The sequence below is a fragment of the Carassius gibelio genome, chromosome A15 (assembly GCF_023724105.1).
Source record: "Carassius gibelio isolate Cgi1373 ecotype wild population from Czech Republic chromosome A15, carGib1.2-hapl.c, whole genome shotgun sequence".
In the NCBI taxonomy this organism is placed as follows: Eukaryota; Metazoa; Chordata; class Actinopteri; order Cypriniformes; family Cyprinidae; genus Carassius; species Carassius gibelio.
Genome location: NC_068385.1, coordinates 21,350,095 through 21,371,347, shown reverse-complemented (window position 1 = coordinate 21,371,347; position 21,253 = coordinate 21,350,095). Strand labels below are relative to the sequence as shown.

At 38.6% G+C, this 21,253-nt stretch overlaps 1 protein-coding gene across 2 annotated transcripts in view; it reads left to right on the top strand.

Annotated features, from left to right (window-relative positions):
* The window catches only part of LOC128029400 (cell adhesion molecule DSCAM), a 132,281-nt gene that overhangs the window by 76,804 nt on the left and 34,224 nt on the right, over positions 1-21,253 (top strand). For both annotated transcript variants that reach the window (XM_052617181.1, XM_052617180.1), the window contains exons 4-8: positions 7,353-7,499; positions 11,287-11,565; positions 11,721-11,996; positions 14,121-14,417; positions 16,899-17,171. In XM_052617181.1, the coding sequence (XP_052473141.1) occupies positions 7,353-7,499; positions 11,287-11,565; positions 11,721-11,996; positions 14,121-14,417; positions 16,899-17,171 (1,272 nt within the window). The remainder of the gene's footprint in view (positions 1-7,352; positions 7,500-11,286; positions 11,566-11,720; positions 11,997-14,120; positions 14,418-16,898; positions 17,172-21,253) is intronic.

Here is a 21,253-nt window from a genome sequence, read left to right as displayed (position 1 = left end):
GGACCTATAATTTTTATGGTTCTATGTTAATAGCAACCACGTGACTGATGGTCCAGACTAAAAGGAGGCGCCCCTTGAGCGAGGCTACAGCGCAGGAAGGTGGGTTAGTAAATGTAACCCTCTCTGTATATACTTGTGTATTTAATTGCTGGTGGTTACGTGTCTACTAATAAACTCTGTGAGTTTCCTTTGCAGTGCTCAGTTACAGTGTTTAGTAAACACTCACCAGCACCAGCCATCTGGCTTCATGTTCCGGTATTAGGCGGCTGAGATCACAGGTTTCTGAGGGAGCCTCCTTGATCATCAGGCCTGGCACAACACTGCAGTGAATTTCATGGATGTCCGGCCAGGTCACCCTGAGGGGTCTCCTGGCCTCTTAGGGGTGCTGTCGCATCTACCGGGAATTGGAGGTGGCAGTTACCGAAGTCTTCTTGTATATGCTGCTTCAGGTGATGCTCCCCTCGCCCGAGGTTTGTAAAATTGAGCTTGCCTCTCCCGTGAGATTCAGCGCCTCTGTGATGCTTAGGAACCTTTAAGTACACATGCTAAGCTTTGTGTACTTTCTCAAAACCACATGGTGGTCAGTGTGCACGTGAACACTTTGCGTACTTTCTAAAAATCCACAAGTGGTAAGTTTGCACGCAAGACTCTGCAAAATTTCTGAAATCTTGTACGATAAGGGTTACGCGCTCCGCTTCGTCCCCTTTCTTGAGATGATTAGACCTTGGTTTCTTGGGCTCCATTCAGCCAGTGTGTATTTGTCTATACACCTCAAGCATCGCTTCCCTCAACATAAGGGGCTATTTGGGTGATTCTCGTGGTAATTTAGCAGCTCTCCACTTTTTCCAAAAAAGGGTCGCCTATGAGTGCGCTACTCTGAGCCCGGAGTTCTTCCATTATATGAGACTGAGTTCTCTGTTTTTCCCCAGAGCACTCCAGTATTGTTTCCATAGATCGAGTTGATGACTCTCAATCATACTGTTTTGAGATGCAACATTCCATCTATGAGCTGCTCTATCGGAGTGCCACGAGAGCCCCTCCTTAGAACAGTATTTGAAAATCCATGCTATGGTAAGTGTGAACATGAAGTCTTTGCACACTTTCTGAAATCCACACTGTGGTAAGTTTGCACGCTAGTATTCTGCATTCTTTCTAAAATCCTACATGGTGAGGGCTTCGTGGGGTTACTTCGTGCCCTTTCTTGAGTTGGTAAAAGCCCCATTCATCTTTGGCGCCACTCCACTTATGTATCCTCGGATACCTATCTAAACAGGGTGTTGCTACTAGAGAACTATTGAGACAGCTTTTTCAGCAAGCTTTTGCATAAGCTAGCGGTAGCCCCTGTGTGACAGGCAAGACTTTGTACAAATGCTTGGTTCTTAGCCGTATCCCTTTAAAGGAATCTTTCCTGATTCCCATCCTTCAGCTCTATCCTGGGCCGAGGCCCTAACAATTAAGTTGGATATGTGGCTTAGGCCTTTTGGCCGCAAGAAGTACTGTCGCAGACAGCCGTCTAAACGCAACTCCTATGGAAATGGTAGAGGTTGGTACTTAGTGCTCACCATGATTCTGGCCTGCACTCCCCTCATGGCGGCGTGGCGACTGTTCGCCAAAGCGCCCGCTAGAGGACGATGTTCAAAGTTCCCTCGAAAGGGAACTGTCTCCGGTTACGTATGTAACCATAGTTCCCTGAGTAGGAAACGAGACACTGCGTCCTATATCTCCCTGCCATGCTTCGGACCCAAGCTTCAGACGAAGAGGATAATGACGTGCTCTCCCGGTGCTTATTTATAGTCACGCCGGTAGTGACATCGGAGGCTGTCGCCGGCCAACAAGTTGGTATTTTTTCAATATATGCTTCAGACACGGGTCACGATGAGGTGTTCCCCAAAGCGCCCCCTGGAGGATGCAGTGTCTCATTCCCTACTAGGGGAACTGTGGTTGCATACGTAACCTGAGACAGTTTCTTGGGGCTGTCCAATAGAGAGAATGTTTTGTGAGAATGAATGTTTTGTTGGACAATACAACGTTTCTTAGGGAAATACAAAGATTTTGCAAGAGAACCCATTGGTTCAACAATATATAACTTCTGCTAATGCCGTGGTTCACAATCCTGGTCCTGGAGAACCCCAAACACTGCACGTTTTTGGTGTCTCTCTTATCTGACACACAAATTTGTGGTCTTCACTAATGAGCTGATGAGTTGAATCAGGCGTGTTTGAATATGGAGACATCTAAAATGTGCAGTGTTGGGGGTTCTCCAGGACCAGGATTGGGAACCACTGTGCTAATGAATCGATTCAAGAACACAAAAAATGTTAGATTATAATATTTGATTTACAAGAACAACAGAAAAAAAATCCTTTTTAAAATCATATTAACATCAAGCATGTAACTGACAAACGTTGCATCACAGGTTGAGCTTTAGTTCCAACCACACAAGTTTGCAATGCTGTTTGTGAATGTTGAGCAGGTCGGCAAGCTGGTGCCGTAAAGCCACAGTGTTTACACTTAGTTGTTCAAGCATATGATGCAGGGCTAGAACGAAGAGCCACACATGCACTTGTAGTGACGTTTTGATGTGTATGTGAGCTTTATGGGAGATATGATGATATTAGCTGTCAGTGTATCTCTCTAATAATGACGAATGGAACTTATTACATCAGTGTTAATTTCCCCTCCACAGATTGGTCTCAGATGCTGATACTTATCTGGGACTGATCAAATTGTATGAGTATAATCACTGAGAACAGACCCTATTAAAATCCGGGGCCTGTGCATCTGATATCAACTCTAATGCGAGGTCAGATTAGTCGTCATTTGTTTTGTCTTTTGACATGTCACCATTTTCAAACTCCAGCTGAAAACACAAGCAATTATGGACAAAAACAAGCAATTATGGACAAATCTGAACATCTACTGTACCACCATATCCAATACAATATTGTCTGACATACATAAGTCATCATAACCTACCAGTTATCCAATTTCTTCACCTAATTCATACCATTACTTAGAATTTTTTTTTTTTTTTTTCATCATTTCCACATCTTTACACAGTAATAAATAACAAAACAGCCCTGCTGTTAGAACCAGATTGCTAAATATGTGTATAACATTACACTGTGATGCTCCTTTGAAATTATTCAGCTTTGGTTGGCCTCAGTTGATTTAATTAAAGAAACATGATATTATTAAAATAATAATAATAATAATAAAATAAAAAATTAAGTATGTTGCATAAATGCTAGAATCTTGAGTCAGCACTGGTTATTTGTGGGCATTACATTTTTTTTTTTTTTTTTAGCATACGCTATTGTGCACTAAATGCAAATGCTTCGCACAGCAGAATATCCTCTTGTCTCTTTATGCATTCGAGAGGACCTGGTTCACTAATTGAACTCATTTGATATAGATGTGTTAATTGCTCTAGTTGAGCAAGTGCTGTAATTGGGTCATGATTGCTCTTGCTCTCCTCTTCAGCATGCACACTTCCGTTAATAATATCAATGAAGCTATCATGAGAGCTGTGCTACCGAACACAGCTTTTTTACCGAATCACTGTAAATAAGGTAATACCTGCACTGTCTATATTGTGTACTATTTTATGAACAGAATTCTGGGATATCTCGATTAATTAGAATAAATGATTATCAATAATTGCTTTTATGTTTAAACTCAGTGCTTTTAGTGGTTCATTAGGCATTTCAGTTTGTCTGAAATTCATCCTGCGTGCACTTTTGAAGTACTAGCCAACAGATGTGTGAAGTAATCCACCAAATCTAAAATTAATTTAAATGTTTTAACTTTCTCCCCACTTTCCCAGCATGCAACAGAAAACTCCTTATGTCAGTCCAGAGACGACAGGCCTCTGAATTCATATTATCAGTATTTGAAGAACACATACACTGCTTTCTCAACTGAGTTGGAACAGTTGCATTGTGGGAGCACAAGTTCTTCATTCTTCTGGCAATGATTTGCACAGGTCCAAATCTACGGAGCCCCAAAAGGGGCACGGAGCTGGGAGGAAAATTATTTATCATATATATTATCTTTTGCATTCTTTTACAGAAAAAATAAATCAATAAAAATATATTACTTCCTTCCATCTATTACTTCCTTCCACGTTTTTCCACCAACATGTCCCTTTAGGGTCTCCATACAAATCTGCATTTCTATGATGTCAGTATGTAATTATTATTTTGTGTTATATTTTGTGCTTATTCTGATATATTGCAGAAGAAATATCAAGGAATCACTTTTGTTTTAAATTAAATTCAACCTGAATTAAAAAAGTAAATGTATTTTCATGTTGACTTACCCAACATCCACAGTAAACCATGCACAGAGAATGCAGTATCAGCCTCAATCCAAATGCATGATTATTTCATACAGCACATCATGCACAATGCATTTATCCTTTTGAAATATAGATGCATCATTTCTGTGGCTGCCGGCCATTTTTTTGCATGGTTTGCAACAAAATTAAATAATTTATGGAGGAAATATGAGAGGCTGTCTGTTTGCTTGAGTGACACAAGACTATGAACGCAACCCAAACAGCAGAGTCATGACATTTACATTTACATTAAGTCATTTTGCAGACGCTTTTATCCAAAGCGACTTACAGTTGGGGAATACATAAAGCGATTCTTCTTAAAGAGGCAAGCTAAAGGAAGTTCTTCTAATACGAAGTTTTAGGCATTGTTCAAGTAAGTACATGCTCGAAAGAGAACATGCAACGTTAGAAAGAGAAGAAATCAATAAAGAGAAATATATATATATATATATATATATATATATATATATATATATATATAAATTCTTAATTTAGGATTAAGTTACATTAAAACATGAAACAGATGCATCACTGACAGTTGTGATGGTTGAAATTTAGGGATCAAATTTCAGTATTTTCGTCATCTTAAGCTTTTAGTTTATTTATACACCCAGAACATCTTGGGTATTTTTCATTGTCATTTTCGGCACATTTTGGAGATGGATGTGAAGTGGAAAAGGTTATTGTCTTGTGTCTTGGTACAGTTCTGGGGCTGAGCTGCAAATGAATTATTCATGCTAATAATTGAAGAAGGGCACTGAAAAAAAGAGTAAAGAGCAAAAAGAATGAAAGGCAAAGGATGCATGATGTGTGGGGAATGCAACCATTTAACAACATAAACGTGTTTATTTCAACATTTTCTTAATACTAAATATAAGTTATTTATTGCTGTCGATTTTGCAAAATGAAAGATGGACATGTTCTTGAAAGTTTTCTGAGATTTATGCATCTAGTCCTTGCATGACTCCTGGCTCTTGTATTCAGACTCCATGTACATGTATAGTCTTGCGTCGGCCGGGTAGTGAGTGGGTTGAGAAATCCAAGTCCAGGGTTAACCAGGAACTCTGACCTTAATCATCCCTGATTAGTGCTCTCATCCCCTGAGGAACAGGCAGTCTGGATCCTGGATTTAACATTGATTAGCTGGGAACATGTTGTCCAGCCTTCTGTCACCCACGTGGAGAATCAGCAGATGATACTGGAGTTAAATATGTTGTTAGTTGGTCAATTACTGTCACTGGTAATACTGGAAAGCAAGTAAAAAAATTGACAACATACATACTAGAATATTGCAGAGGGCAGGGAATTCACAGGGAAATCTGTGAAGATTTCTACGGAATAATGTGGATGCAGATCCCATATAGGCCTAGTCATGAGATGAGTCTCAATTTGATTAATTTGCTTTAAGAACATGATTAATAATTTTCCACAAAGTGCATTAGATTTATATACAATGCTGTGCAAAAGTCTTCGGACTCTGGTATTTTCACCAACAAAAAAAATGGTTTTAAGTCAGTTATTTATATCTTTTGCTGTAGTGTGTCAGTAGGAAATATCAGTTTACATTTCCAAACATAATTTTTTGCCATTAATTGTAATAATCCAGTGAGATTTTTGTTTGCACAAAGAGTCTGAAAACAGCCAGTGCTCCACACAGAGATCTGATCTGATCATCATCAGTCTGTCTGGAAAAACATGATGAAACAGAACAAAATGAGACAGACTAAATCCAGAAGAGCTGTGGCAATGTCTCCAAGACACTTCAAAGAAAACTGCAAAACTACCTGAAAAACGATGTGCAACTGTTTCACCTAGGGCAAAAGGTTTTTTTATATTTTTTTATTATTTATTTTTTTACGCATAGTGTGGTCACACCAAATGTTGATTTAATTTAGTTACGTTAATATAAGTTAATTAATAAGATCTATTTTAGGCATTATTTTTTGATGGCCTAAAACTTTGAGTGGGTCTACAGGTTCCTTGAAGTGTTTTGGAGACATTGCCCCAGTTCTTCTGGATTTAGTCTGTCTCAGTCTGTTCTGTTTCTTCATCCAGACAGGCTGGGTGATGGCGAGCTTGTTGGATCTGGATGTGTAAAAATATTCTATTCTATTCTATTCTATTCTATTCTATTCTGTCAGATCAAAATGTCTCTCTTGAATTTGAAAGTGTGTAAGCTCTCACATATGCAATTATAATCATCGCTTACTGAAAAAGGGCGATGTAATTGCTGTGAAATTATGTGATCCTCAAATTCCACAACACAGCTCAGCTAATCTAAGAATCATGCAAGAATGAATTTCCTTCTTTTTTCCCCCTACCTTTTCTAATTTTAACCGCTGCAAAACGTGTGCATTTTCCCAGTTTTCCATTGCACTGCTGGTAGCAGGTCTCAGATGACTGCATGTAAACTAGGAGCTATAACCCCCTCTAGGGTATCAAATCCTGGACTCTCATTTCTAACTAGGTCAATGCTTGCTATAGCTGCAGACTCTCTATTTTTCCTTTTCTGTCTGTCTCTCTCTCTCTCTTTTCAACCCCTGTGCACCACTAGATCCATTTTTCATCTCATATGCATCAACAACAAAGTAATTTGGGTCCATTTCTGCAGTCATTTAACACTACGCAATATAATCCTGAAAATAAATGAATACGATTTCCAGAACTAACAATCATAATTGTCGCTTTTCTCTGGCTGTCTATGTGTGAACTGTAAGAATGGCTGCAGTTGTTGAAAGCTTTTTCTGTTTCAAGCTCTGGGCGACTGACTGAGCGATTGGCTCAGTTGCAAAACAGTCACGTCCAATAGTTCAATACTCCGCTCCCTCAGGTCTGCCAGCACTGGCTTCAAAGAGACACCACGTGTGGATTCTCTTATCTTGTGAAAGCAATAAATGTTTTACATACATTTGTTTTTGATGGAATATGAAGTCAAATAATAGTACAGCAAGTTATATGCCTTTAATTAGGGTTAGCGAGTGTAACCACAATATTTTTTTCCTTGTTTTTTCAGGACCAAGATATCTTATTACATCCACGGGGGCCTTGTATATTTTGGATGTGCAGTCAGAAGATGCAGTGAATATTTATCGCTGTACCACACGGCACAGATACACAGGGGAGACCAGACAGAGCAACAGTGCCCGACTTCTTTTATCAGGTAAGGGCGCCTTTGTGTTGCTTTCACGGCTTCACATAAACCTTCTCTTGTATATCTATAGATGGTTGCAAGCGCTTCATGATTTGGTAAAAAAATTCATATGGCAATCGTTTTCACATTTTGCATTTCAAATTTTAATTATAATTGAAAAACACAATTAAGGAATCAAATAATAATATTGTATTTTGGTATTTTGTGTGAGCCTGTGTCTGAAGCAATATGGAAACAAGGACATTTTATTGGCCATCTGTAGCAATGGCAACTCCTGCACCATGGCATCCAGCCCTAACTAGGGATGTATTGATTCGATACTCAGGATCTGTATCGGCTCTGATACTGGCATTTTCTGTGGATTGGGCATCGGACAGATCTCAGAGGAGATCCACATCCAATATTGTACATATAGTATTCTGTGTTATTGTTGAGCCCCACGAAAGGCACAAAAACATTATGAAGCACCAAATAGTTTCCGTGCACTATATTTCAAGTGTTCTGAAGTTATTCCATAGTTCAGTGTGAGGTACAGATGAATATTTAAATCATTAAATTCAAGTTCACATAAACTCTTCTCTCAGCTGTGGCTGTCTGTCATCCTCGATTCATTAATCAAACTCTCTTCAAGAGCGCACAGTAACTGAGGTTTAAAACTGTTCAAAGAAAAGGCTTAATAAACTAATGAACAGATTTTATACACTATGTATCAATATCTCTTCCCTTTGTTCTATTGATGTTTGGTTCGTGAACGAATCATTCGATTTAACCGGTTCTTCTTAGTGAACCAGTTGAACCAGTTCACCAAATGTGACTGAATCGTTTGAAACGGTTTGCGTCTCCAGTAAGCATTAATCCACAAATGACTTAAGCTATTCACTTTTTTCAGTACACTGACTGAACTGCTGTGAAGAGAGAACTGAAGATGAATATGAGCCGAGCAGCATGTGTTGTACTATTCTAGCCAGACTCGGATGGGGCTGTGCAGCCTGCGCACTGTGACTCTGTGTTGTTTCAAGTGCATCATTCTGTGCACGGGATACGCATAAGCGCTCTGTGCCACTCTGAATGACAGCCTTTAGTATTATAATACTTTTCTGCGCAATCTAAGATTATCAGTAGTCTTTCTTGTTCCGTCCAAGAAAGATTTATTTTTTATTTCTTATTTTTTATTTCTTATTTTTTTTACTGTGTTGGAATCAGATTGGATCTGTCTCGGCAGATACTCCTGAATTTTCGGTATCGGATTGGATCGGTTCTGAACATATTTTTATCGTTGCATCCCTAGCCCTAATGGAGCTGAAAGGTGTGAGAGTGAACCAGGAGGGACAGTGGGTCGACTCCTCTGAGGCAAACAGTTCCAGTTTCACACTGCCAATCTTCTGCTGAATTAACTCCTCCACCTTGGGGTGGAGTCTCCATTCCCTGGACCTCAGCACCTGCTTCAACAGCATGTCTGCTCTCACATTTAAATGCCCTGGAATATAGACTGCCCTCAGGGAGAGCAGTCTTCCTTGAGCCTGAAGCAGAAATATGTGAGCCCTTCAGGACTGGGAGAATGTACCTGAGAGTCATAAATACAGCCTTCATCTCAAGGCAATTTATGTGCCAAAGGACACGTTGGCTGTCCCAGACACCTTGGGCTGGGCGATGACAAATATCAAAGGGGATCTGTCTGTAGTCACTATCTTGCAGCAGTAGTTTGCCATGTACCCAGTGTGGAAGCCATGGTGAAAAACTGGAGTTTCTTCCACATAGAAAAAGGAGTTAAACCCTTGTGGAACATAAGGTGGAACCCTCTGCATTTGAGCCACAGCTTTAATGGTCTCATATACAGGAACCCCAAAGTCTTCATGTTTGCTGTAGCTGCCATAAGACCAACTTCTGGTATTGGCAGACAGATATTTCTTGACCCAGTCTGAAGTCTTTCAAGGTAGTAAGGAAATACTCAACTCAAGCAGGAGACTGTCATGCCTGCATGGAAGTAGAGTCCCATACCATCTCCAGATGTCATCCTCTGACTCGGAGAAAGGTCACTATTTGTGATTGTCAGTCTCAACCCCAGAATTCTGAAGTGAACAAGGATGGCATCTCAATGCTGAACTACTAAGTCCCTCAACTTGGTCAGAATGAGCCCATTTCTGGTCGCTATGTTGAGCAGAGATTGGGCAAAATCCACGCTGGGGACCTCCACCTTCAGAAACACCAAAGATGGCAGGGTAAGCAGAAAAGTCCCTTAAAATTTCCAAGGAGGAGATGAGACTCAATGACATGAAGCCTCAATATCCTCCCTGAGAGAGCATGCCCTGGACACCTTGCAGCCACAACTGTCAGGGCTGGGTTTTTTTTGGCCATCCTAATGACAATAACTGTCATCAGATCAGCCCTATTTTTGGGTGGCCATATACAGCAACTGGACACCCAGTTTTTCCAGAACACGCAAGCCTGATGCGCCACCCTTCTACCCCAAGAGGAGCTAGGGTTTTCCTTTCTTTTTTCATTTTCAACTCCACATGAACATAAACAATTCCAAACATGCACACACACACACAAACCCCAGCTTCCTGAAGACAAAGATGCTGATGATGTGCATTTCAGTTGTCTGTGGTCTTGGTGATGAGTTTTCGCTACTCTGCCTGACCATGCTGACTGCCAGTAGAACTGGCATTTTTCCACACATGCTTCAGACACGGTCTCACACAGAGGCCTTCCAATAGTTTCGACGTCATGATGCAGTGTTCAGTTCCACTTCATTCTTTAGTTGAACAATGCCTTCAAGTCATTTTGCTTCCCAAAGTTAAGATATGTTTAGATATTTGTACTGGAAAACAACAAATTTATTGTGTAAGTATTTATTTATTTATTTATTTATTTATATATATATGAGAGGTATGCAGTTTGAAATTTGCAATTTGATCAGCTCATGGTCAGATCTGCAGCCAGGTTGTTTAGTGTCAAACACCTGAGCTGTAAATGAAGAGACTAATTAATCTGGAGCCAGTGGAAAATGATATCATGGGAACACAGATTGGCTGATTGCCACCACAAGGATAAGCATGGTGGATATTTCATTTTGCTGTTGGAGCAAAAAATTACATTTACTGTGGTCTCTTATTTATCTCTATGGAAGCTTGTTCTTTTCTTAGTCCATGTTCATGTACTGTGTCTGATACTTTATTTGATCAAAAATAAAGTACAACAAGTAATATTGTGAAATAGTATTACGATTTAAACTGACTGTTTTCTATTTTATTTTATTATTTTTAAATGTCATGTATCCCTCTGTTGGCAAAGCTGAAATTTCAGCAGCATGTCTTCAGTGTCAAATGATCCTTGAGAAGATAATAATTATTCAGACATTGTCAAGCATCATTGCAAATGTTGAAAACAGCTTTTGCTGCTTAATATATTATGGTAGAAACCATAATAAAATACTTTTGAAGTTTGGAGTAAGTAAAAATAATAATAAAAGTAAAATTCACAAAATGAGAACCATTTTTAATAATTGAGCACCAATATTAAATGAACACCAATTCAACATATTCAAATGATTTCTAAAATTATCATGTGACACTTAAGCCTGACGTTATGGCTACTGAAAGTCCAGCTTTACCTCCAGAACGATAAATAAATTCAAATAGAATTGCAATATTACTATTGATAAGCGATGTTTGATGAGCATCTTTGAACTTTCTTAAAAAATTCAGAAGAAAGAAGGAAATAAATTGTTACTTATTCCAAACTCTTGACAGGTAGCATATAAAGCAAACATATTTTTTTTCTCACTGTTCTTTAGAACCGGTGGACTCTGCTCCGGTAATTCTGGATGGGTTTGAACGAAGGGAAGTTAAGGTGGGTCATCGGGTGGAGCTCCCGTGTAAAGCGTCCGGTCACCCCCTGCCCAGATATCGCTGGCTGAGGGACAACAGCCCCTTAGAATCAGACAGCCGGTACCACCAGAGTGTATCTGGCCTTCTCATCGAGGCCACACGACCCAGTGACGCAGGCAGTTATGTGTGTGAGGTGTGGAACAGCTTCGGGAATGCCAAAGTGGTTGGACGGCTGGTGGTTAAACGTAAGATATCTTGTGACAGTATTCAACCACTGTAGCTTTCAGTATTCATGTTTGGATTATTAATATGTCATTAATATATTTTTGTTTTTTGCTTATTTATTTAGACACTATTATATTTAATGGTGTATTATTGGCTGTGTTTTCATCTACCCCAGAGCCTCTGAAAGCAGTGGTGAGCCCACGGAAGGTGAGAAGCAGCGTAGGTAGCCAAGTGTCACTGTTCTGCAGTGTGACTGGCTCTGACGAGTATGAAATCGCCTGGTACAGGAATGCTGAGAAGATCTATCAGGGTATAAACGTACGTATCACGGGCATCAACAATGAGAACCTGGTGATGGAGGGAATGGCCAAGAGTGATGGAGGAGCGTATCAGTGCTTTGCTCGAAATGGCAAGATGTCCACCCAAGACTTAGTGCAGGTAGTCTTAGAAGGTGAGTAAGAGTGTTGTTTATTAGCATTTTTTATTTAATAGCTAAAAGTACACTGTAAATATTTTTTTTAAAGTAAAGTAAAATAAAACAATATTGTAGTTGTTGTTTTGTTGTTGTTGTTGTTGTTTTTACAAGAAGATACTATTTTATTCTTTCTACTCCAAGGTTAATTTCATGTTTAATTCATTGTGTTACTTGTCATTACTTTGCAATTAAATGCGAAATTTACTTGCAATTTCTGACTGAAAGTAGTTTAAAATGAAATTCTACACCATTTTTTTTCAGTGCATAAAAAAATTATACCCGTAATAATACAGTAATGCGACATAAAATACTATGTCAAACATTGCAGAACATAAAATTATCTCTTTTGACCCCTTTTGTTTGCAAAATAATGTTTGCATTTGCATTAGGTGTTAGCATCTACTGTACCTAAATATATTATCTTAAAATTTGTTATTACTTTTAAAGGGTTAATCCACCCCAAAATGAAAATGTTGTCATTAATCACTTACCCCCTTCTTGTTCCAAACCTGTAAAAGATCTGTTCGTCTATGGAACACAATTTAAGATATTTTGGATGAAAAGCTGGAGGCTTGAGACTCATTGACTGCCAAGTAAATAACACTGTCAAGGTCCATAAAAGGTATGAAAAGCCATCATCAGAATGTTCCATCTGTCAACAGACATGCAAATTTGGGTTATATGAAGCGACAGGAACAATTTTGTAAGTGAAGAAAACTAAAATAACTAATTTATTCAATAATTTATTTGTCAACAGTCTCCTCTGTGTCACTCCATATCACCATGCTTTGTGTGCTCTTCTGTTTCTTCTGTGCGACAAGGATGCACTGTTTCTATGTGTATTTAGCTTTGATTAAGAATAAAACAGCACATCCTTGTGGCGCAGAGGACACAGAAGGCAGATGGAGTATTCCGACAACGACTTTTCATACCTTTTATGGACTTTGTTATTTACTTGGCAATCTCAGTTATGCAAATGCAATGTTTGACATTTGTAAATGAATTTACTTATTTAAACCACTACTTCAACTACTATTTTTTATCTAACCTGGCGAAGAATGACACACACGATTGTATGATATCATAGATAATGATTGGTACATTTAGATTGATTTCATAAGTCAGTCAGAATAAATATATGCAGAATGTTACACAAACATTGGATTCAGCTGTGAAAATTGTCAAGCATATGTGTAATGTGTTTCAATATAACCTTCTGCTGGACTCTACTAAAGCTACTCAGCCCTGCAGCTGAAAAGATTTGTTGCTTAATCTTGGTTGCTGGGGCAACTGTCTCCTATTGGCACAAAACTGTATAAAGATGATATTGATAATCTATAAATATGTTTAAAGTCAGGATGATCAGAGAGTAAAGATTTCAATAGAATTAAGCTTAAAAACACAGTGTTTTGTTGTTGTTGGTGGTGTTTTTTTATGTCCATTATTTACTGTGAATGTGAAGAAGTAGTTTCCTTTCAGTTGGTCACTTTTGACGTCACATCGGTATATGACAAATAAGGAATCTCGCCAGAGAGAACAATCTACTTTTGAGTGTAAACTAAACAAGCCAATGCACAGAAAAGTTTTCAGAATTTAGCAGTATCAAAAGAATAACAGTGAAAGCTAACACTGTGCTTCCTAATGATATTGCCCAAGGGTAACATGTAAAGCGTGAGAAGTAATGGCCCTAGTACTGAGCCTTGAGGTACTCCATGCTGCACTTGTGATCGATATGATACTCTTCATTCACTGCAACAAATCGATGGCGGTCATATAAGTACAATTTGAACCATGCTAATGCACTTCCATTAATGCCAGCAAAGTTTTCTAGTCTATTCAAGAGAATGTTGTGGTCAATAGTGTTGAATGCAACACTAAGATTCAATATTACTAATAGAGAGCTACAACCACAATAATATGATATGAGCCAATACGTAACCGATATATTTATTTATTTATTTTCCTGTGTTTTGCAGAAGGTTTCATTCACTTAGAAGCTACATGTATCTTTAAAGATTTCTCATTGATTGTACATTTGTAGGGCTGTATGTAAACATTTGCAAAAATAAGACAAGTCAAATCTGTCTTCCACTTCTCTAGATGGGACGCCAAAGATTCTCTCTGCCTTCAGTGAGAAGGTGGTGAGCCCGAATGAGCCCATCTCACTGGTGTGTCACGTGAAAGGAACCCCACTCCCCACTGTCACCTGGACCTTGGACGATGACCCCGTCATCAAAGACAGCAACCACCGCATGGATCGCATCATCACCACAGAAGGTCACGTGCTCAGCTACCTGAATGTGTCTCACACACAGGTCACTGATGGGGGTGTCTATCGCTGCACCTGCAACAACTCAGCTGGATCGGTCTCCTACCAGGCTCGAATAAACGTAAGAGGTGCTTGTCAGATCAGCTCCTCAAAAACACCCGCACCACACGTCAAGCACACACATCAATTCCATGTTTGTTTGGAGATTGTCTTGTTTCTATTTGGAAATTTTAGCTAGAAGGTAAACTGTGTTGTTTTAGGTTGTCCATGCAGTGCAGCCACCTAAAAGGTACAGTATGTTCTCATTGACAGCAACTTGCAGCAACAAAGCAACTTGAAGTTATTTATTTTCAATGAAATTTGGCACTTGGAAGAACCGTGAGCAGTGACCATTGATGGCACAACAATTCATGCAAATGAGAGCCAATGGGAGTGAAAGCAGTAGAGCTCTTGTGATTTGCCTCCTGATAGAGTTAGACTGGAGTTAAGTAGGAAAGAGGGCCAATGTCCTACACAGTTTAGCTTCAAACAACTCCAAAACACACTCGCCGAGATGTTACAATTGAGATAACATTAGAGATTGAATTAGTGTCTGCGCATTTTCAGTGACATTGGTCTCTAGGGTATTTTGTCCATTTCTTTTCCTTTAGGGACCTTTAAAAAGTCTTTGTTAAAGCGTTGAAGCAAAAAAAGTATTTGAAAATGTTGAAGATTTGACAAAAATACTTTTATGAGGGAAAGAATTACAGTCCAGTAAAGCATTGCAAATAACATAATTGACAAAAAAAAAAAAAAAAACAGAACATTAAAACAATTTTATTGTAAAATAAGCATACACATACAAATATTTACATATTATGACAGCATGGTGAGACCAAATCGATTACGTCAGTTGCAGTATTTTGTGGAATTTTGCTGACCACAGATTTCTGATTGGTGGAATTTTCTGTGCCGTATCATGACTGGTTTTCACCACAAATTTAGCTGTCAAGCATGATTATTTTTTTAAATAAACTGTATTAGTGTAAACAGATGGCTTTAGCATATACCATGAGTTAACAGCTGTTTACCAAAGAAGAAAATGGATAGAGCTTTTTCTTCCGAAATCCGACTGTTGCATTCTGTTGGCCAACAGTACGTGACATTTAGCCATTTATTTCCTATCAGTGCAATCCAAGGGGTCAAGGTTTGGCTGGTTAATATCGGCCATTTAACCCCTGCTGATAGATGCTTTAACTATAGTATATCAAAAAGCATCTTTCTCCTTTGATGTTTATTTAAAATGGCAGTGCACTCTATTCTGAAGTTTAAGTTTATTTTTATGGAGTGTCTAAAACACAGATAGCCTGTCTCGTTTGCAAAGGCTATGTAACTAACTTGGTCCACCATTGTTAGGTCAAGCCAGACAAATTTGTTTCTTTTGATGCGACCAACGCAACTGACTGATTTATATTTTTTTGTACTTAATGTAAATAACATCAAATGCTATTTGCTCTTAGTGCAAATAGCCTCTGCCTAATTTGGAAAGGAATGGGAATAAATGGGAATTAGATCAATGGGAATGCTAACGCAAAGGTTTTTTCAGGTATGACAGACTTCCTTGGTGTGAACACACCAATTATATATATATATATATATATATATATATATATATATATATATATATAGATTTTTTTTGGGGGGGGGGGGGGTAAGTGTTCATACTCAATTCTGAACTGTCTACAGTTAAGTTATACTGCCTTCCCTCTAATTGGTTGTTGTTACGTTGTGCTCATTTACATAAAGTTCTTTGACTACCCTTAAAGGTTCAGCCCCAAAATCTAAATTCTCTCATCAATTAATCACCCTCATGTCATCCCTGATGAATATGGCTTTCTTCAGATGAACACAAATAGAGATTAAATAAACTAACAATTCAATATTCCATCGTTGAGTTTGTATAATGCAAATGGATAGGCCCCTGAAGGTTTACGCTTCAAAAACCATCCATATGACAATAATTCATGCAACCCCATGACAAATCTGTTTCTTCTTTAAGAGCTGTGTGTGAGGAAAATTTGAAACGTTATAAACTATAAGTTGTCACATATGTCGGCACATTTTGAAGCATGATGTAAGCACATTGATAAACTTGAACAAGAAGTGATGCAGAACCACAGAGGACCATCACTTATCACACAAGATTCACAACTTGCTTACCGTATATAAACTGGGCTTAAAATATTAGTATTTTTCTTACATCTATTGTTTACTTCAGAAGACATTTATTTATTAGCTGGGTTGTATGGATTGTACAGTTTTTGAAATTGATTGTTTTTTCCTAACATTCTTGGTTTGTGTTCATTTGAATGTCATATGCATTTGGGTTGGCATGAGGGTGAGTAAATGATAAGCAAAGTTTTATTTTTGGATAGATTTTCTCTGTAAATTAAACTCTCCACAAAGCTTTGAAGTTTGGATTAATTATTATCACTTTTTTAGTTAGTTACTTACTGTGAATTTGTTCAGAATATATCTATTAACTGAAAAAAAATGTTTGACACGTATTACATATGCCTTTCAGCTGATTTTCAGAGGCTCTGTATACTGATAGTTCTTTCTCACAATAGGTCCTGCCAGTATTCGACCAATGAAAAATGTCACTGCCATCGCTGGGAGGGACACGTACATTCACTGTCGCATCATTGGTTACCCGTACTACTCTATTAAGTGGTATAAGGATTCCAATCTGCTCCCGTTTAACCACCGCCAACGTGCCTTTGAGAACAACGGCACACTGAAGCTGTCCAATGTGCAAAACTCAGACGAGGGAGAGTACACGTGCTACGTGTTGGTGGATCCAGAGAAACAAATTCACAGGAGCGTCCATGTGACAGTGAAAGGTACTGCTGTCTAGATGACTCGTACTTTACACAAGTGTGTAAATTCACAATTTACACACTTGTCCCAGGACATTTGTGCTACATGAAAAGCTATTAAAATTAATCCACTTCAATCTTCAGGCCAGTAGGCAACCATCTAACTACCAAAACATCTCAATTGCAACCATATATTAATGCATTAATAACCTTTCAGAATACCTTATCAACTACATACAGTAGCAACACCTACAACTGTAGCATCATGGAAACTAGTGTTACATGGAAATCTATACCATTTTCTAAAGAAGGTATATATATATATATATATATATATATATATATATATTACATTTACATTTATTCATTTAGCAGACGCTTTTATCCAAAGCGACTTACAGATGAAGACAGTGGAAGCAATCAAAAACAACAAAAAGAGCAATGATATATAAGTGCTATAACAAGTCTCAGTTAGGTTAACACAGTACACGTAGCATGGGATTTTAAATAATATTATAAATAAAAAGAAAACAGATAGAATTAAAAAAAAGAATAGAGAAAGCTAGTTAGAGGTCTTTACACATAAACACACACATCCATATACAGTTGCATAATAAATGAAAAGAAAATAGAATACAAAAAGATTAGAAAGGTAGTTAGATTTTTTAAAGAATAGAATTAGAATAGTGAGTGTTAAAGTTAGAGGGTCAAATAAAGATGGAAGAGATGTGTTTTAAACCGATTCTTGAAGATGGCTAAGGACTCAGCTGCTCGGATTGAGTTGGGGAGTTCATTCCACCAGAAGGGAACATTTAATTTAAAAGTCCGTAAAAGTGACTTTGTGCTTCTTTGGAATGGAACAATCAAGCGATGTTCACTTGCAGAATGCAAGCTTCTAGAGGGCACATAAGTCTGAAGTAACGAATTTAGGTAAATGGGTGCAGAGCAAGAGGTAGTTTTGTAGGCAAACATCAATGCCTTGAATTTTATGCGAGCAGCTATTGGAAGCCAGGGCAAATTGATAAACAGAGGTGTGACGTGTATTGTTTTTGGCTCATTAAAAATTAATCTTGCTGCCGCGTTCTGAATTAATTGTAAAGGTTTGATAGAATTGGCTGGAAGACCTGCCAAGAGGGCATTGCAATAGTCCAGACTGGACAGAACAAGATCTTGAACAAGGAGTTGTGCAGCATGTTCCGAAAGAAAGGGCTTGATCTTCTTGATGTTGAATAAAGCAAATCTGCAGGATCGGACAGTTTTAGCAATGTGGTCTGAGAAAGTCAGCTGATCATCAATCATAACTCCAAGGCTTCTAGCTGTTTTTGAAGGAGTTATGGTTGATGTGCCTAACTTGATGGTGAAATTGTGATGGAACGATGGGTTTGATGGAATCACAAGCAGTTTTGTCTTGGCAAGGTTGAGTTCAAGGTGATGGTCCATCATCCAGGAAGAAATGTCAGTTAGACAAGCTGAGATGCAAATAGCTACCGTCGGATCATCAGGATGGAATGAGAGGTAGAGTTGAGTGTCATCAGCATAGCAGTGGTATGAAAAGCCATGAATGACAGAATGACAGAACCTAATGATGCCATGTAGACAGAGAAGAGAAGTGGTCCAATAACTGAGCCCTGAGGCACCCCAGTAGTTAGATGCTGAGACTTGGACACCTCACCTCTCCAAGATACTTTGAAGGACCTATCTGATAGGTAAGACTCAAACCATTGAAGTGTTGTTCCTGAGATGCCTTTCGCCAGTAGCGTTGATAGGAGGATCTGGTGGTTAACCGTGTCAAAAGCAGCGGACAGATCAAGCAGGATAAGTACTGAAGATTTGGATTCTGCTCTTGCCAGTCTTAGAGCTTCAACAACTGAGAGCAAGGCCGTCTCAGTTCAGTGTCCACTTCTGAAGCCAGATTGGTTGCTGTCAAGGAGATTGTTGTGTGTGAGAAATGTAGAGACTTGTTTGAACACAGCTTGTTCAAGTGTTTTTGCAATAAAAGGAAGAAGGGAAACTGGTCTGTAGTTCTCTAAAAGAGATGGGTTGAGGTTGGGTTTCTTAAGTAGTGGAGTTATACGTGCCTGTCTAAATGATGAGGGAAAAACACCAGTGTGAGTGTTGATGTTGTGAGTGAGTGCAGGTACAACTTCAGGAGAAATGGCTTGAAGGAGATGAGATGGAATTGGATCAAGCTGGCAAGTTGTAGGGTGATTAGAAAGGATGAGTTTTGACACTTCTGCCTCAGAGAGTGAAGAGAAGGATGTAAATGAGTGTAAGTTTGCTGGTGATATGAGCTTGACTGATTGTGGTGTGGAAAATTGTGCACTAATGTGTTTAATTTTATTAATGAAAAACGTTACAAAGTCGTCAGATATTAGAGATGAAGCAGGAGGAGGAGGAGGAGGACAAAGAAGTGAGGAAAATGTTTTAAAAGCATGCGAGAGTTAGATGAATTGTTAATTTTGTTATGGTAGTATGTCCTTTTAGCAGAGGAGACATTAGCAGAGAAAGAAGTTATGAGTGACTGATACACAATAAGATCAGTAGTATTTTTGGACTTGCGCCACACCCTTTCAGAAGCTCTAAGCTTAGAACGGTGTTCGCGTAGAACATCAGATTACCAAGGGGCAGAAGGGGTGTTACGGGCTGGCCTGGAAGATAAGGGGCAAACAGTGTCTAAACAAGATGTATAGCCGCGTTTCCACCGCAGGAACTTTACCCAGGAACTAGGGACTTGGTCCGGTACTTGGTGTGTTTCCACCGCAGGAACCAGGAACTAAATAAAAGTTCCGGGTAAAAAAATGCCCCCCAGAAAGTCCCTGCTGGCGAGGTGGTACTTTTTTGAAGTTCCGGAACTTTCGGGGGCGGGACTTTGGCGCTAAACATGCTGATTGGTTGAGTTCACGCAGCATTGGTTGAGTTCAACCACCATTTATTCGGATCAACATTTTCAAAATATTACTGTTATTGTGTCATGAAATGTAATTTTAAAAGTATTTCAGGCGAGAATGTAGTTGTTTGAAACTCAAATCTGTTGTTTATTTCTAAAGACAGCGCCTATTTAAAAATGTGTTTCGCCGATCTCGTAGACGGTGAGCTCCACTCGATCAGCAGGAGCTCAGTCCTCATGTATCCGCAGAGAGCAGCCTCTCCTGGGATAGATCTTCTGATATGTGCCGCTGGCTCTGATGTGTCTTTAGTGGTTAAACATAAAATATAATTCAGCTGCGGGGTAAATCTAACAGGTTTTCTTTGGTCTGTATTCAATTTATCTATATGTTAAAATGAAAATAAAAAGGCAAGTCTATATAAGATTTCTTTCATTGTAATGGCTGTATATAACGTTACACTTATCCCTGAACTAAGTACATTTCTGTAGCTGTTATTATGTTTAAATTAAAATGAAAGGAGGCAGTGGTATTTTATATCCTATTTCGTTTTATTGTAAATATACTGAGGGGAAAATTGCAGTAACCAAAGCGATCTGAGTTCACGCAGCATTGGTTGAGTTCAACCACCATTTATTCGGATAATTTTCAAATATTACTGTTATTGTGTCATGAAATGTAATTTTAAAAGTATTTCAGACGAGAATGTAGTTGTTTAAAACTCAAATCTATGGTTTATTTATAAAGACAGCGCCTATTTAAAAATGTGTTTCGCCGATCTCGTAGATGGTGAGCTCCACTCGATCAGCGGGAGCTCAGTCCTCATGTATCCGCAGAGAGCAGCCTCTCCTGGGATAGACCTTCTGATATGTGCCGCTGGCTCTGATGTGTCTTTAGTGGTTAAACATAACATATAATTCAGCTGCGGGGTAAATCTAACAGGTTTTCTTTGGTCTGTATTCAATTTACCTATATGTTAAAATGAAAATAAAAAAGGCAAATTTATATAATATTTCGTTTCATTGTAATGGCTGCATATACACATTTCCCTGAACTAAGTACATTTCTGCAGTTGTTATTATGCTTAAATGAAAACGAAAGGAGGCAGTGGTATTTGATATCATATTTCGTTTTATTGTAAATATACAGTAAGGAAAATTGCAGTAGCCATGACGAGCAGACTGAAGTTATCAAGTACGCTGCTGTTTATAGATTTACCGG